This window comes from Ranitomeya variabilis, chromosome 2 (assembly GCF_051348905.1).
Source record: "Ranitomeya variabilis isolate aRanVar5 chromosome 2, aRanVar5.hap1, whole genome shotgun sequence".
Classification (NCBI taxonomy): domain Eukaryota; kingdom Metazoa; phylum Chordata; class Amphibia; order Anura; family Dendrobatidae; genus Ranitomeya; species Ranitomeya variabilis.
In genome coordinates this window covers 25,956,385-25,973,083 of record NC_135233.1, presented here as the reverse complement: position 1 = coordinate 25,973,083, position 16,699 = coordinate 25,956,385, and the positions used below count along the sequence as shown (strand labels likewise).

The 16,699-nt window shown below is 44.0% G+C and overlaps 1 protein-coding gene across 4 annotated transcripts in view; it reads right to left on the bottom strand.

The window, feature by feature from the left end:
- Window positions 1–16,699, bottom strand: part of CDC42BPA (CDC42 binding protein kinase alpha) — a 178,638-nt gene that overhangs the window by 123,787 nt on the left and 38,152 nt on the right. For all 4 annotated transcript variants that reach the window (XM_077282144.1, XM_077282141.1, XM_077282142.1 and 1 more), the window contains exon 3: window positions 752–835. In XM_077282144.1, coding sequence (XP_077138259.1) covers window positions 752–835 — 84 coding nt within the window. The remainder of the gene's footprint in view (window positions 1–751; window positions 836–16,699) is intronic.

Genomic DNA, 16,699 nt, shown 5'->3' with positions numbered 1-16,699 from the left:
TCCGCTGTCTCCACCAGTCACACAGGCAATGAATGGAGTGGAGGTGCGCATGCTTATACTCCGCTGTCTCCACCAGTCACACAAGCAATGAATGGAGTGGTGGTGCACATGCTTATACTCTGCTGTCTCCACCAGTCACACAGGCAATGAATGCAGTGGTGGTGCGCATACAGTAAGTCACTGTGGAGCTTTTCTGACTTTTCAGAGTAGTATCACCTGCATTTCCCACTACAGATTTCTGGAGCATCTCCTCTGAGAACTCTAAATTGTGCCAGTTCTCCGTTACTCCTCCTGGACTGACCAGAGGCGCCGCCGTCCCCCTGCTCCACGCGCCGCGCTCCACATACTCTGATCCCATCAGCTCGGCTTTCACACCTTCTCATCAATGTCACCCTACATGTCAGGTGGAACAACAGAGAAACCCCACAACGCAGCGCTCCAAGAGAAGATTCCTACTGGTCAAGGGCATGAATATAGTACAACAAAAGCAATAATGCCTATTTAAAGGGACAATAATCCAAGAACCCACCCCGATCCAGTTCAGTTAAGGAGGTGGGGCTTAAACCAGGCTCCTCCCACGTGTACATAACGTCCTGTTACCTTGGGCGAGAAGAAGAGAGGGCGAGACAGAATGAATCCTACTTTGTAACTCTTTATGGTTCTACAAATTTTGGGCTACGACACAATTACATTTACTGCCACTTTAAGAGAACTGACTGTACAGCACAGCCGACGCCGAGGTCCCTCTCACCTCCGCTCGTTTCAGCATCTCCCACTTATTCAGTATCTTCATGGCAAACACCTTATCCGTATTTTTTAATTTCACCACGGCAACCTGCGAGAAAGAAGTTGAGAAATCAGTGCCGCGCCTGGATAATTACCGGGGAATGCCAATAGAGAAATGTCAGATAACAGAGAGTAACAGCTTACCGCCCAGCAGAAGAACATTCGCTTGCTGAGCATTATAGGTTACACTATGGCGGTACTACTACAGGTTACACTATGGCGGTAACATTACAGGTTACACTATGGCGGTAACATTACAGGTTACACTATGGCGGTAACATTACAGGTTACACTATGGCGGTAACATTGCAGGTTATAATATGGCGGTAACATTACAGGTTGCACTATGGCGGTAACATTACAGGTTATACTATGGCGGTAGCATTACAGGTTATACTATGGCGGTACTATTACAGGTTACACTATGGCAGTACTACTACAGGTTATACTATGGCGGTAATATTACAGGTTACACTATGGCGGTAACATTACAGGTTATACTATGGCGGTAAAATTACAGGTTACACTATGGCGGTAACATTACAGGTTATACTATGGCGGTAACATTACAGGTTACACTATGGCGGTAACATTACAGGTTACACTATGGCGGTAACATTACAGGTTACACTATGGCAGTGCTACTACAGGTTATACTATGGCGGTAATATTACAGGTTACACTATGGCGGTAACATTACAGGTTACACTATGGCAGTACTACTACAGGTTACACTATGGCGGTAACATTACAGGTTATACTATGGCGGTAACATTACAGGTTATACTATGGCGGTAACATTACAGGTTATACTATGGCGGTAACATTACAGGTTATACTATGGCGGTAACATTACAGGTTATACTATGGCGGTAACATTACAGGTTATACTATGGCGGTAACATTACAGGTTACACTATGGCGGTAACATTACAGGTTACACTATGGCGGTAACATTACAGGTTACACTATGGCAGTACTACTACAGGTTACACTATGGCAGTACTACTACAGGTTATACTATGGCGGTAATATTACAGGTTACACTATGGCGGTAACATTACAGGTTATACTATGGCGGTAAAATTACAGGTTACACTATGGCGGTAACATTACAGGTTACACTATGGCGGTAACATTACAGGTTACACTATGGCGGTAACATTACAGGTTACACTATGGCAGTACTACTACAGGTTACACTATGGCAGTACTACTACAGGTTATACTATGGCGGTAATATTACAGGTTACACTATGGCGGTAACATTACAGGTTATACTATGGCGGTAACATTACAGGTTATACTATGGCGGTAACATTACAGGTTATACTATGGCGGTAACATTACAGGTTATACTATGGCGGTAACATTACAGGTTATACTATGGCGGTAACATTACAGGTTACACTATGGCGGTAACATTACAGGTTACACTATGGCGGTAACATTACAGGTTACACTATGGCAGTACTACTACAGGTTACACTATGGCAGTACTACTACAGGTTATACTATGGCGGTAATATTACAGGTTACACTATGGCGGTAACATTACAGGTTATACTATGGCGGTAAAATTACAGGTTACACTATGGCGGTAACATTACAGGTTATACTATGGCGGTAACATTACAGGTTACACTATGGCGGTAACATTACAGGTTACACTATGGCGGTAACATTACAGGTTACACTATGGCGGTAACATTACAGGTTACACTATGGCGGTAACATTACAGGTTACACTATGGCAGTACTACTACAGGTTATACTATGGCGGTAATATTACAGGTTACACTATGGCGGTAACATTACAGGTTACACTATGGCGGTAACATTACAGGTTACACTATGGCAGTACTACTACAGGTTACACTATGGCGGTAACATTACAGGTTATACTATGGCGGTAACATTACAGGTTATACTATGGCGGTAACATTACAGGTTATACTATGGCGGTAACATTACAGGTTATACTATGGCGGTAACATTACAGGTTATACTATGGCGGTAACATTACAGGTTATACTATGGCGGTAACATTACAGGTTATACTATGGCGGTAACATTACAGGTTATACTATGGCGGTAACATTACAGGTTATACTATGGCGGTAACATTACAGGTTACACTATGGCGGTAACATTACAGGTTACACTATGGCGGTAACATTACAGGTTACACTATGGCAGTACTACTACAGGTTACACTATGGCAGTACTACTACAGGTTATACTATGGCGGTAATATTACAGGTTACACTATGGCGGTAACATTACAGGTTATACTATGGCGGTAACATTACAGGTTACACTATGGCGGTAACATTACAGGTTACACTATGGCGGTAACATTACAGGTTACACTATGGCGGTAACATTACAGGTTACACTATGGCGGTAACATTACAGGTTACACTATGGCGGTAACATTACAGGTTACACTATGGCGGTAACATTACAGGTTACACTATGGCAGTACTACTACAGGTTATACTATGGCGGTAATATTACAGGTTACACTATGGCGGTAACATTACAGGTTACACTATGGCGGTAACATTACAGGTTACACTATGGCAGTACTACTACAGGTTACACTATGGCGGTAACATTACAGGTTATACTATGGCGGTAACATTACAGGTTATACTATGGCGGTAACATTACAGGTTATACTATGGCGGTAACATTACAGGTTATACTATGGCGGTAACATTACAGGTTATACTATGGCGGTAACATTACAGGTTATACTATGGCGGTAACATTACAGGTTATACTATGGCGGTAACATTACAGGTTACACTATGGCGGTAACATTACAGGTTACACTATGGCGGTAACATTACAGGTTACACTATGGCAGTACTACTACAGGTTACACTATGGCAGTAACATTACAGGTTACACTATGGCGGTAACATTACAGGTTATACTATGGCGGTAACATTACAGGTTATACTATGGCGGTAACATTACAGGTTATACTATGGCGGTAACATTACAGGTTATACTATGGCGGTAACATTACAGGTTATACTATGGCGGTAACATTACAGGTTACACTATGGCGGTAACATTACAGGTTACACTATGGCGGTAACATTACAGGTTACACTATGGCAGTACTACTACAGGTTATACTATGGCAGTAACATTACAGGTTACACTATGGCGGTAACATTACAGGTTATACTATGGCGGTAACATTACAGGTTATACTATGGCAGTAACATTACAGGTTATACTATGGCGGTAACATTACAGGTTATACTATGGCGGTAGCATTACAGGTTACACTATGGCGGTAGCATTACAGGTTACACTATGGCGGTAACATTACAGGTTACACTATGGCAGTACTACTACAGGTTACACTATGGCAGTACTACTACAGGTTATACTATGGCGGTAATATTACAGGTTACACTATGGCGGTAACATTACAGGTTACACTATGGCGGTAACATTACAGGTTACACTATGGCGGTAACATTACAGGTTATACTATGGCGGTAACATTAAAGGTTATACTATGGCGGTAACATTAAAGGTTATACTATGGCGGTAACATTAAAGGTTATACTATGGCGGTAACATTACAGGTTACACTATGGCGGTAACATTACAGGTTACACTATGGCGGTAACATTACAGGTTACACTATGGCGGTAACATTACAGGTTACACTATGGCAGTACTACTACAGGTTATACTATGGCAGTAACATTACAGGTTACACTATGGCGGTAACATTACAGGTTATACTATGGCGGTAACATTACAGGTTATACTATGGCAGTAACATTACAGGTTATACTATGGCGGTAACATTACAGGTTATACTATGGCGGTAGCATTACAGGTTATACTATGGCGGTAGCATTACAGGTTACACTATGGCGGTAACATTACAGGTTACACTATGGCGGTAACATTACAGGTTACACTATGGCGGTAACATTACAGGTTATACTATGGCGGTAACATTACAGGTTATACTATGGCGGTAACATTACAGGTTATACTATGGCGGTAACATTAAAGGTTATACTATGGCGGTAACATTACAGGTTATACTATGGCGGTAACATTACAGGTTATACTATGGCGGTAACATTACAGGTTATACTATGGCGGTAACATTACAGGTTATACTATGGCGGTAACATTACAGGTTATACTATGGCGGTAACATTACAGGTTATACTATGGCGGTAACATTACAGGTTACACTATGGCGGTAACATTACAGGTTACACTATGGCGGTAACATTACAGGTTACACTATGGCAGTACTACTACAGGTTACACTATGGCAGTACTACTACAGGTTATACTATGGCGGTATTACAGGTTACACTATGGCGGTAACATTACAGGTTATACTATGGCGGTAAAATTACAGGTTACACTATGGCGGTAACATTACAGGTTACACTATGGCGGTAACATTACAGGTTACACTATGGCGGTAACATTACAGGTTACACTATGGCGGTAACATTACAGGTTACACTATGGCGGTAACATTACAGGTTACACTATGGCGGTAACATTACAGGTTATACTATGGCGGTAACATTACAGGTTATACTATGGCGGTAACATTACAGGTTATACTATGGCGGTAACATTACAGGTTATACTATGGCGGTAACATTACAGGTTATACTATGGCGGTAACATTACAGGTTACACTATGGCGGTAACATTACAGGTTACACTATGGCGGTAACATTACAGGTTACACTATGGCAGTACTACTACAGGTTATACTATGGCAGTAACATTACAGGTTACACTATGGCGGTAACATTACAGGTTATACTATGGCGGTAACATTACAGGTTATACTATGGCAGTAACATTACAGGTTATACTATGGCGGTAACATTACAGGTTATACTATGGCGGTAGCATTACAGGTTACACTATGGCGGTAGCATTACAGGTTACACTATGGCGGTAACATTACAGGTTACACTATGGCAGTACTACTACAGGTTACACTATGGCAGTACTACTACAGGTTATACTATGGCGGTAATATTACAGGTTACACTATGGCGGTAACATTACAGGTTACACTATGGCGGTAACATTACAGGTTACACTATGGCGGTAACATTACAGGTTATACTATGGCGGTAACATTAAAGGTTATACTATGGCGGTAACATTAAAGGTTATACTATGGCGGTAACATTAAAGGTTATACTATGGCGGTAACATTACAGGTTACACTATGGCGGTAACATTACAGGTTACACTATGGCGGTAACATTACAGGTTACACTATGGCGGTAACATTACAGGTTACACTATGGCAGTACTACTACAGGTTATACTATGGCAGTAACATTACAGGTTACACTATGGCGGTAACATTACAGGTTATACTATGGCGGTAACATTACAGGTTATACTATGGCAGTAACATTACAGGTTATACTATGGCGGTAACATTACAGGTTATACTATGGCGGTAGCATTACAGGTTATACTATGGCGGTAGCATTACAGGTTACACTATGGCGGTAACATTACAGGTTACACTATGGCGGTAACATTACAGGTTACACTATGGCGGTAACATTACAGGTTATACTATGGCGGTAACATTACAGGTTATACTATGGCGGTAACATTACAGGTTATACTATGGCGGTAACATTAAAGGTTATACTATGGCGGTAACATTAAAGGTTATACTATGGCGGTAACATTACAGGTTATACTATGGCGGTAACATTACAGGTTATACTATGGCGGTAACATTACAGGTTATACTATGGCGGTAACATTACAGGTTATACTATGGCGGTAACATTACAGGTTATACTATGGCGGTAACATTACAGGTTATACTATGGCGGTAACATTACAGGTTATACTATGGCGGTAGCATTACAGGTTATACTATGGCGGTAGCATTACAGGTTATACTATGGCGGTAGCATTACAGGTTATACTATGGCGGTAGCATTACAGGATACACTATGGCGGTAACATTACAGGTTATACTATGGCGGTAACATTACAGGTTATACTATGGCGGTAACATTACAGGTTATACTATGGCGGTAACATTACAGGTTATACTATGGCGGTAACATTACAGGTTATACTATGGCGGTAACATTACAAGTTATACTATGGCGGTAACATTACAGGTTATACTATGGCGGTAACACTACAGGTTATACTATGGCGGTAACATTAAAGGTTATACTATGGCGGTAACATTACAGGTTATACTATGTGGCAGTAACATTAAAGGTTATACTATGGCGGTAACATTGCAGGTTATACTATGGCGGTAACATTGCAGGTTACACTATGGCACTAACATTGCAGGTTAAACTATGGCACTAACATTACAGGTTACACCATGGCGGTATCATTACAGATTACACTATGGTGAGAACATTACAGGTTATACCGTGGCGGTATCGTTACAGGTTATACTATGGCGGTAACATTACAGGTTATACTATGGCGGTAACATTACAGGTTATACTATGGCGGTAACATTACGGGTTACACTATGGCGGTATCATTACAGGTTATACTGTTGTGAATTTGGATTCTGGGCTCCCCCGGTGGCCGCTTGTGGAATTGGACTTGTCATCCTCTTTCCTGTTTCACCTGGTTCCATCAGTAGTGGGTGTCGCTATTTAAGCTCATTTCTCTGGTGGTTTCTTGCCGGTCAACAATGTTATCTGATGCCTCTCAGTGCTTGTTCCTGCTTCTAGACAACTACTAGATAAGTTGGACTTTTGTCCATGTTTCGTTTTGCCTATTTGTTCCAGTTCACAGCTGAAGTTTTGTTACTGTGTCTGGAAAGCTCTCGTTGATCAGGGATTGCTACTCTGGCGTTATGAGTTAATGCCAGAGTTTAAGGTAATCTCTGGATGGTGTTTTGTTAGTGTTTTTCTGCTGACCATGAAAGTATACTATCTGTCTTCTGCTATCTAGTAAGCGGACCTCAAATTTGCTAAGACTATTTTCCTGCTGCGTTTGTTGTTTCATCTGAACTCACCGTCATTATATGTGGGGGGCTACTGTCTTCTTTGGAATATTTCTCTAGAGGTGAGCCAGGTCTTATATTTCCCTCTGCTAGCTATTTAGGTCTTAGGCCAGAGCTGGGCATCTAGCGATAAATAGGAAATGCTACCTGGCTATTTCTAGTTGCGCGGCAGGCTTAGTTCATGGTCAGTATAGTTCCATCTTCCGAGAGCTTGTCCCTCTATAGGCTTGCTATGATCTCTGCCTGCAGAGATCATGACAGTTTGACCGGCCAATAAAGTGTTAAAGACCCAGGTTGAGAAAGGAGAGTTATAAGAAGTCTGCTGGAAATTTTTTTTTTTTTTTTTTTCCCTCCAGTCTGCCTTGCTGCAGTCTTTTTTCTCTCTCTCCTCCTAATCTCTGTATGGCTCTGTGTGCACCTGACAATAATGGATCTCCAGAGTGTAACTGCGGGTTTGAATAATCTCATCACGAAAGTACAAAATTTACAAGATTTTGTGGTACATGCTCCGGTATCTGACCCGAGAATTCCTTTGCCGGAGTTCTTCACAGGGAATAGAGCTAGCTTCCAGAATTTCCGAAATAATTGTAAGCTTTATTTGTCCCTGAAGTCTCGTTCAGCTGGAGACCCTGCTCAGCAGGTTAGGATTGTGATTTCCTTGCTCAGGGGTGACCCTCAAGATTGGGCCTTCTCATTGCCAGCAGGGGATCCTGCGTTACGCGATGTGGATGCGTTTTTTCTGGCCTTGGGCTTGCTTTATGAGGAACCTCATTTGGAACTTCAGGCAGAAAAAACTTTGATGGCACTATCTCAGGGGCAAGACGAAGCTGAAGTTTTCTGCCAAAAATTCCGTAAATGGTCTGTGCTTACTCAGTGGAATGAGTGCGCCTTGGCGGCAACTTTCAGAGAAGGTCTCTCTGATGCCGTTAAGGATGTTATGGTGGGGTTCCCTGTGCCTGCAGGTCTGAATGAGTCCATGACAATGGCTATTCAGATTGATAGGCGTCTGCGGGAGCGCAAACCGGTGCACCATCTGGCGGTGTCTATGGAAAAGACGCCAGAAAGTATGCAGTGTGATAGAATTCTGTCCAGGAGCGAGCGACAGAATTTTAGACGGAAGAATGGATTGTGTTTCTATTGTGGGGATTCTACTCATGTTATATCAGCATGCTCTAGGCGTACAAAGAAGCTTGATAAGTCTGTTTCCATTGGCACCATTCAGTCTAAGTTTATTTTGTCTGTAACCCTGATTTGCTCTTTGTCATCCATTGCCACGGACGCCTATGTTGACTCTGGCGCCGCTCTGAGTCTTATGGATTGGTCCTTTGCCAATCGTTGTGGTTTTGATTTAGAGCCTTTGGAGACTCTTATTCCTCTGAAGGGGATTGACTCCACCCCATTGGCTAATAATAAACCACAATACTGGACACAAGTAACCATGCGTATCAATCCGGATCACCAGGAGATTATTCGTTTCCTGGTGCTGTATAATTTACATGACGATTTGGTACTGGGATTGCCATGGTTGCAGTCTCACAACCCAGTCTTGGACTGGAGAGCAATGTCTGTGTTGAGCTGGGGATGTAAGGGTATTCATGGGGACTTACCTTTGGTTTCTATTTCGTCGTCCATTCCCTCTGAAGTCCCTGAGTTCCTCTCTGATTATCAAGACGTCTTTGACGAACCCAAGCTTGGGTCGTTACCTCCGCACCGTGAGTGCGATTGTGCCATAGATTTGATACCGGGTTGTAAATATCCAAAGGGTCGTTTGTTTAATCTGTCTGTGCCGGAACATGCTGCTATGCGGGAATATATAAAGGAGTCTTTGGAAAAGGGACATATTCGTCCATCTTCTTCTCCCTTGGGAGCTGGGTTTTTCTTTGTCTCAAAAAAAGACGGCTCTTTGAGACCATGTATTGATTATCGGCTTCTGAATAAGATCACTGTTAAGTATCAATACCCATTGCCATTGCTTACTGATTTGTTTGCTCGTATAGAGGGTGCTAAGTGGTTCTCTAAAATTGATCTTCGTGGGGCGTATAATTTGGTGCGGATCAGGCAGGGGGATGAGTGGAAGACCGCATTTAATACGCCCGAGGGCCACTTCGAGTATTTGGTCATGCCTTTTGGTCTTTCTAATGCCCCTTCAGTTTTCCAGTCTTTTATGCATGATATTTTCCGCGATTTTCTGGATAAATTTATGATAATATATCTGGATGATATTCTGATTTTTTCTGATGACTGGGACTCTCATGTCCAGCAGGTCAGGAGAGTTTTTCAGGTTCTGCGGTCTAATTCTTTATGTGTGAAGGGGTCTAAGTGCGTTTTTGGGGTCCAGAAAATTTCCTTTTTGGGGTATATTTTTTCTCCCTCTTCCATTGAGATGGATCCCGTCAAGGTGCAAGCTATTTGTGACTGGACTCAGCCCTCCTCTCTTAAGGGTCTTCAGAGATTTTTGGGCTTTGCCAACTTTTACCGCCGATTTATTGCTGGTTTTTCGGATGTCGTTAAACCACTGACTGATTTGACCAGACAAGGCGCTGATGTTGCTAATTGGTCCCCTCATGCTGTAGAGGCCTTTCAGGAGCTTAAGCGCCGTTTTGCCTCTGCCCCTGTGTTGCGTCAGCCTGATGTGAATCTGCCTTTTCAGGTTGAGGTTGACGCTTCGGAGATCGGAGCTGGGGCAGTGTTGTCGCAGAAAGGTTCCGACTGCTCCGTCATTAGGCCTTGTGCCTTCTTTTCTCGCAAATTTTCGCCCGCAGAGCGGAATTATGATGTTGGGAATCGGGAGCTTTTGGCCATGAAGTGGGCGTTTGAGGAGTGGCGCCATTGGCTCGAGGGGGCTAGGCATCAGGTGGTGGTATTGACTGACCACAAAAATTTGATTTATCTTGAGACTGCCAGACGCCTGAATCCTAGACAGGCGCGCTGGTCTTTATTTTTTTCTCGCTTTAATTTTGTGGTGTCATACCTACCGGGTTCTAAGAATGTTAAGGCAGATGCCCTTTCTAGGAGTTTTGACCCGGACTCTCCTGGTAATTCTGAACCCACAGGTATCCTTAGGGAGGGAGTAATTTTGTCGGCCGTTTCTCCTGATCTGCGGCGGTCTTTGCAAGAGTTTCAGGCGGATAGACCGGATCGTTGTCCGCCTGATAGACTGTTTGTTCCGGATGATTGGACCAGCAGAGTCATCTCTGAGGTACATTCTTCTGCATTGGCAGGTCATCCCGGAATTTTTGGTACCAGGGATTTGGTGGCAAGATCCTTCTGGTGGCCTTCCCTGTCACGAGATGTGCGAGTCTTTGTGCAGTCATGTGACGTTTGTGCTCGGGCCAAGTCTTGTAGTTCTCGGGCTAGCGGACTGCTGTTGCCCTTGCCTATTCCTAAGAGGCCTTGGACACACATCTCGATGGATTTTATTTCAGATCTGCCTGTTTCCCAGAAGATGTCTGTCATCTGGGTGGTCTGTGACCGTTTCTCTAAAATGGTCCATTTGGTTCCTCTGCCCAAGTTGCCTTCTTCTTCTGAGTTGGTTCCTCTGTTTTTTCAGAATGTTGTCCGATTGCACGGTATTCCTGAGAATATTGTTTCTGACAGAGGTACCCAATTTGTGTCTAGATTTTGGCGGGCATTCTGTGCTAGGATGGGCATAGATTTGTCTTTTTCATCTGCTTTTCACCCTCAGACTAATGGCCAGACCGAGCGGACTAATCAGACCCTGGAGACATATCTGAGGTGTTTTGTCTCTGCTGACCAGGATGATTGGGTTGCTTTTTTGCCATTGGCAGAGTTCGCCCTCAATAATCGGGCCAGCTCTTCCACCTTGGTGTCCCCGTTTTTCTGTAATTCGGGGTTTCACCCTCGATTTTCCTCCGGTCAGGTGGAATCCTCGGATTGTCCTGGAGTGGATGCGGTGGTGGAGAGATTGCATCACATCTGGGGGCAGGTTATGGACAATTTGAAGTTGTCCCAGGAGAAGACTCAGCGTTTTGCCAACCGTCATCGTCGTGTTGGTTCTCGGCTTTGTGTTGGAGATTTGGTGTGGTTGTCTTCTCGTTTTGTCCCTATGAGGGTCTCTTCTCCTAAGTTTAAACCTCGGTTCATCGGCCCTTATAGAATATTGGAGATTCTTAATCCTGTTTCTTTCCGTTTGGACCTCCCTGCGTCCTTTTCCATTCATAACGTTTTTCATCGGTCGTTATTGCGCAGGTATGAGGTACCTGTTGTACCTTCAGTTGAGCCTCCTGCTCCGGTGTTGGTTGAGGGTGAGTTGGAGTACGTTGTGGAGAAAATTTTGGACTCTCGTGTTTCCAGACGGAGACTCCAGTATCTGGTCAACTGGAAGGGTTACGGCCAGGAGGATAATTCTTGGGTCAATGCATCTGATGTTCATGCTTCTGATCTTGTTCGTGCCTTCCATAGGGCTCATCCTGGTCGCCCTGGTGGATCTGGTGAGGGTTCGGTGCCCCCTCCTTGAGGGGGGGGTACTGTTGTGAATTTGGATTCTGGGCTCCCCCGGTGGCCGCTTGTGGAATTGGACTTGTCATCCTCTTTCCTGTTTCACCTGGTTCCATCAGTAGTGGGTGTCGCTATTTAAGCTCATTTCTCTGGTGGTTTCTTGCCGGTCAACAATGTTATCTGATGCCTCTCAGTGCTTGTTCCTGCTTCTAGACAACTACTAGATAAGTTGGACTTTTGTCCATGTTTCGTTTTGCCTATTTGTTCCAGTTCACAGCTGAAGTTTTGTTACTGTGTCTGGAAAGCTCTCGTTGATCAGGGATTGCTACTCTGGCGTTATGAGTTAATGCCAGAGTTTAAGGTAATCTCTGGATGGTGTTTTGTTAGTGTTTTTCTGCTGACCATGAAAGTATACTATCTGTCTTCTGCTATCTAGTAAGCGGACCTCAAATTTGCTAAGACTATTTTCCTGCTGCGTTTGTTGTTTCATCTGAACTCACCGTCATTATATGTGGGGGGCTACTGTCTTCTTTGGAATATTTCTCTAGAGGTGAGCCAGGTCTTATATTTCCCTCTGCTAGCTATTTAGGTCTTAGGCCAGAGCTGGGCATCTAGCGATAAATAGGAAATGCTACCTGGCTATTTCTAGTTGCGCGGCAGGCTTAGTTCATGGTCAGTATAGTTCCATCTTCCGAGAGCTTGTCCCTCTATAGGCTTGCTATGATCTCTGCCTGCAGAGATCATGACATTATACTATGGCGGTAACATTACAGGTTATACTATGGCGGTAACATTACAGGTAATCCCATGGCTGTAACATTAGAGGTTATACTATGGCGGTAACATTACAGGTTATACTATGGCAGTAACATTACAGGTTATACTATGGCGGTAACATTACAGGTTATACTATGGCGGTAAAATTAAAGGTTATACTATGGCGGTAACATTACAGGTTACACTATGGCGCTAACATTGCAGGTTACACTATGGCGGTAACATTGCAGGTTACACTATGGCGGTAACATTACAGGTTATACTATGGCGGTAACATTACAGGTTATACTATGGCGGTAACATTGCAGGTTACACTATGGCGGTAACATTACAGGTTATACTATGGCGGTAACATTACAGGTTATACTATGGCGGTAAAATTAAAGGTTATACTATGGCGGTAACATTACAGGTTACACTATGGCGCTAACATTGCAGGTTACACTATGGCGGTAACATTGCAGGTTACACTATGGCGGTAACATTACAGGTTACACTATGGCGGTAACATTGCAGGTTACACTATGGCGGTAACATTGCAGGTTACACTATGACGATAACATTACAGGTTACACTATGGCGGTATCATTACAGATTACACTATGGCGAGAACATTACAGGTTACACTATGGCGGGAACATTACAGGTTATACTATGGCAGTAACATTAAAGGTTATACTATGGCGGTAACATTACAGGTTATACTATGGCAGTAACATTAAAGGTTATGCTATGGCGGTAACATTACAGGTTATACTATGGTGGTAACATTACAGGTTATACTATGGCGGTAACATTACTTGGTTACAATGTGGTGGTTACATTACAAGTTATAATTGAGCTGTAATATTATAGGTTATGAAACAACAGGAACGTTATAGGTCACATTCCAGGTCTCCACAATATTCCTGGTAATGTATTTTTAGTAAAGGAAGTGGGTCGCTGAAAGTATTTTCCATTAATAAAGGTCTCGCTCAGATCAGAAAAAAATGTTTTAGAACATTTTATTTTGTTTTATTGTAAATGTAATAAAAAGGAATGTAGAGCAACCGGACCACAAATAAAAACACAAATATGACCAGAGAGGGTCTCCGGGAGGCTGGCAGCCACAATGGAGGCTTTGTACACATCCGGCCCCCTGGCTGCTACAAGGTTAACCCCCGGCTAATGGGACATTTTACTAGAAGGCATGAGACGCAGACAACCTCATCATGGGCCTCATTCTCTGTATGAGCAGAACATCAGAAGAAACCTTGTGTGGGAAGGAGTTATTGGCACAGCCATTAAATGAACTGATCCTACAACATCATCTCCTAAAATTCCCACCTGACTCCACTCTCCCCACATTATGACATGTCCCCTGACATGCAGCCGTTCTCCCAGACATTATCCCTTTAAAAGGGGGGTTGAAGACCATTGAACTATTGATTGGCTGCGGCACTCAAATGTCACGTGACCGGGGAGAGATCGTCTTTATGGAAACCGTAAAAATCTCCAGTGATATTTTCTCATGACAGTCGGGCATTAAGTAGAAGCAGTGATGGTGATTTCCTCATCGCAAGCAATTTATTGGAACATAAGCCAGCACCAGTGGTGTGTACCCCCAAAAATGTCAGTGTCCCAATAACTTGTCCTGTGGTCTCGTGCATCAACTACAGCTGACAGGGACGCCTCCTGCTGGTCACAAATGGAGTTATCGTCTGCAGAGACATGGCGTCCCACTGTTATTGGAGGGCGGCCATTGAGGTTCTGGGGTACAGAGTAACGAACCACTACTCAGCTGATCACACAGGTTTCTATGGTCTGGGGAAAGTGCAGCCGCTCCATGTGAGGTCCCCCAATCTCCAGCGGCTGCTCCATGTGAGGTCCCCCGGTCTCCAGCAGCCGCTCCCCAATGATGCGACCTCGATGAGCTTTATCATGGTCGTCCATGAAGATGCCACAAGGTCAGTGTTGTCCGTGCAGAGGCACAATGACTGGAGTAATGAGGTTATTCCAGTAATAGTGGCTCGTCACAAAGTGCAGGCAGTTCTGTACTGACTACACACACTGCCCACACTAACACCACCACAGGCTCGTCTGGTGACAAGGGGCTAATACACAGCGCTCTCCTTGACGTCTCCCACATCGTTGGCGGCCATCAATTCCGCTCAGTGTAATCCACTTTCATCAGTGAACAGCGCTGAGGCCACTGGTCCCTCGTCCAGTGTAGATGCCCCCTGGCCCATGATGGTGATGTCCGAGACCTTGCACGGCGTCCAGTACGCAGACCACGCTGATGTAAATGGTTTAGAATGGTCTAACGTGACACTTGGTTGCCTCTTGCCTCCCTAGATGTGCCTGGAGTTGGGGGGCTTTCATCATCCGGTCCTGAAGGGCATTGTGCACAATGAAGGGTCCTCAGTGCGGGATGTGGCAGAGGACGTCCTCTTCTCTGCCGTTCTGTGACTCTTCAGTCTCTGTCACCTGCTGATGACTCTGAGCTCAGTGGCCTCCTCCGTCACATCCTCCCTGGTCCTGGTCCTCACTTGTTAGGGGTCGTCTCAGCCCCATGATGAGGGGGACGGTCTAATACCAATTCTAATTGAACCCCGACATTTATTGGCCGATTCATGGATCAAACACCTGCTGTGAATTTTGCCATTAAGCTCCTTGTTAGAGAACAGTAAGTTGTGTAAAACGTCCTGAGACATTGAACAGTGGGACGTGTGCATCCGAAAGTCTACAGACGTCACATTAAGTTCTCTGGAAAAAGTTACAGAGTACTATAGGATCGTCCTGAAACTTCACCCGAAAGACCAATATCCTTAACGTTTTGTGAGTAGTGTATATATATAACTGAGAGCTGATGTAGACGGCTGTAAATTTACTACACTCGGTTGTTATCAAGTTAATACAAGAGAGGACAAGTTATTGCCTCCAGAAGATTAACGTACTCCATTCCTAAAATCCTCTGTGCTGCTGAGGCATCTACTTAGGTCTCCTTAGAAGAAAAAAAAAAAAGAACTTCCAAGTGAATGGGGGGGGAACGGATCACTCATCATCCGCAATCTGGATGCAGCCTCCCACCAGCAGATGTATTAAAAGCTGGGATCCGGGAATAAATGGCGCAATCAGGATTCCACACAATAACCTATTACAGTAGTTACTTAAGAGATTTAACCACTTCATGACCAGGATAAATCACAGCACACAATGGGGGACCATAATCTGCCGCTGGGTGTATTTATACCAATCCTTGCTACGTTTATGGTGCAGAGCGTTGGGCTCATTCACAGCAGCACAGAGCATTTACAGGACAGCGGGTGAGGACAGGGATGTAAGTGACGGGGGAGGGGAGTGGAGGCTAGTGGAGGGTCACAGACTCAGAGTTATATAGTGGGAGGAGCAGGGTCACCAGCAGCGCAGAGCATTTCAGGACAGTTAATAAGGACTTAACTGTATGACAGGGGTGGCTGGGCAGTATCGTGAAGAGAGAAGGGGAATGGAGACTAGTGGAGCGTCACAGACAGTCACAAAGAGGGAGAAGCAAGGGCATGTCAGCAGCACAGAGTATTTCAGGACAGGACTTTATGTAAAAAGGGCAGTGTCATGATATAGATCAGTAATGGTAGTGATGTCATGGTATAAAATACC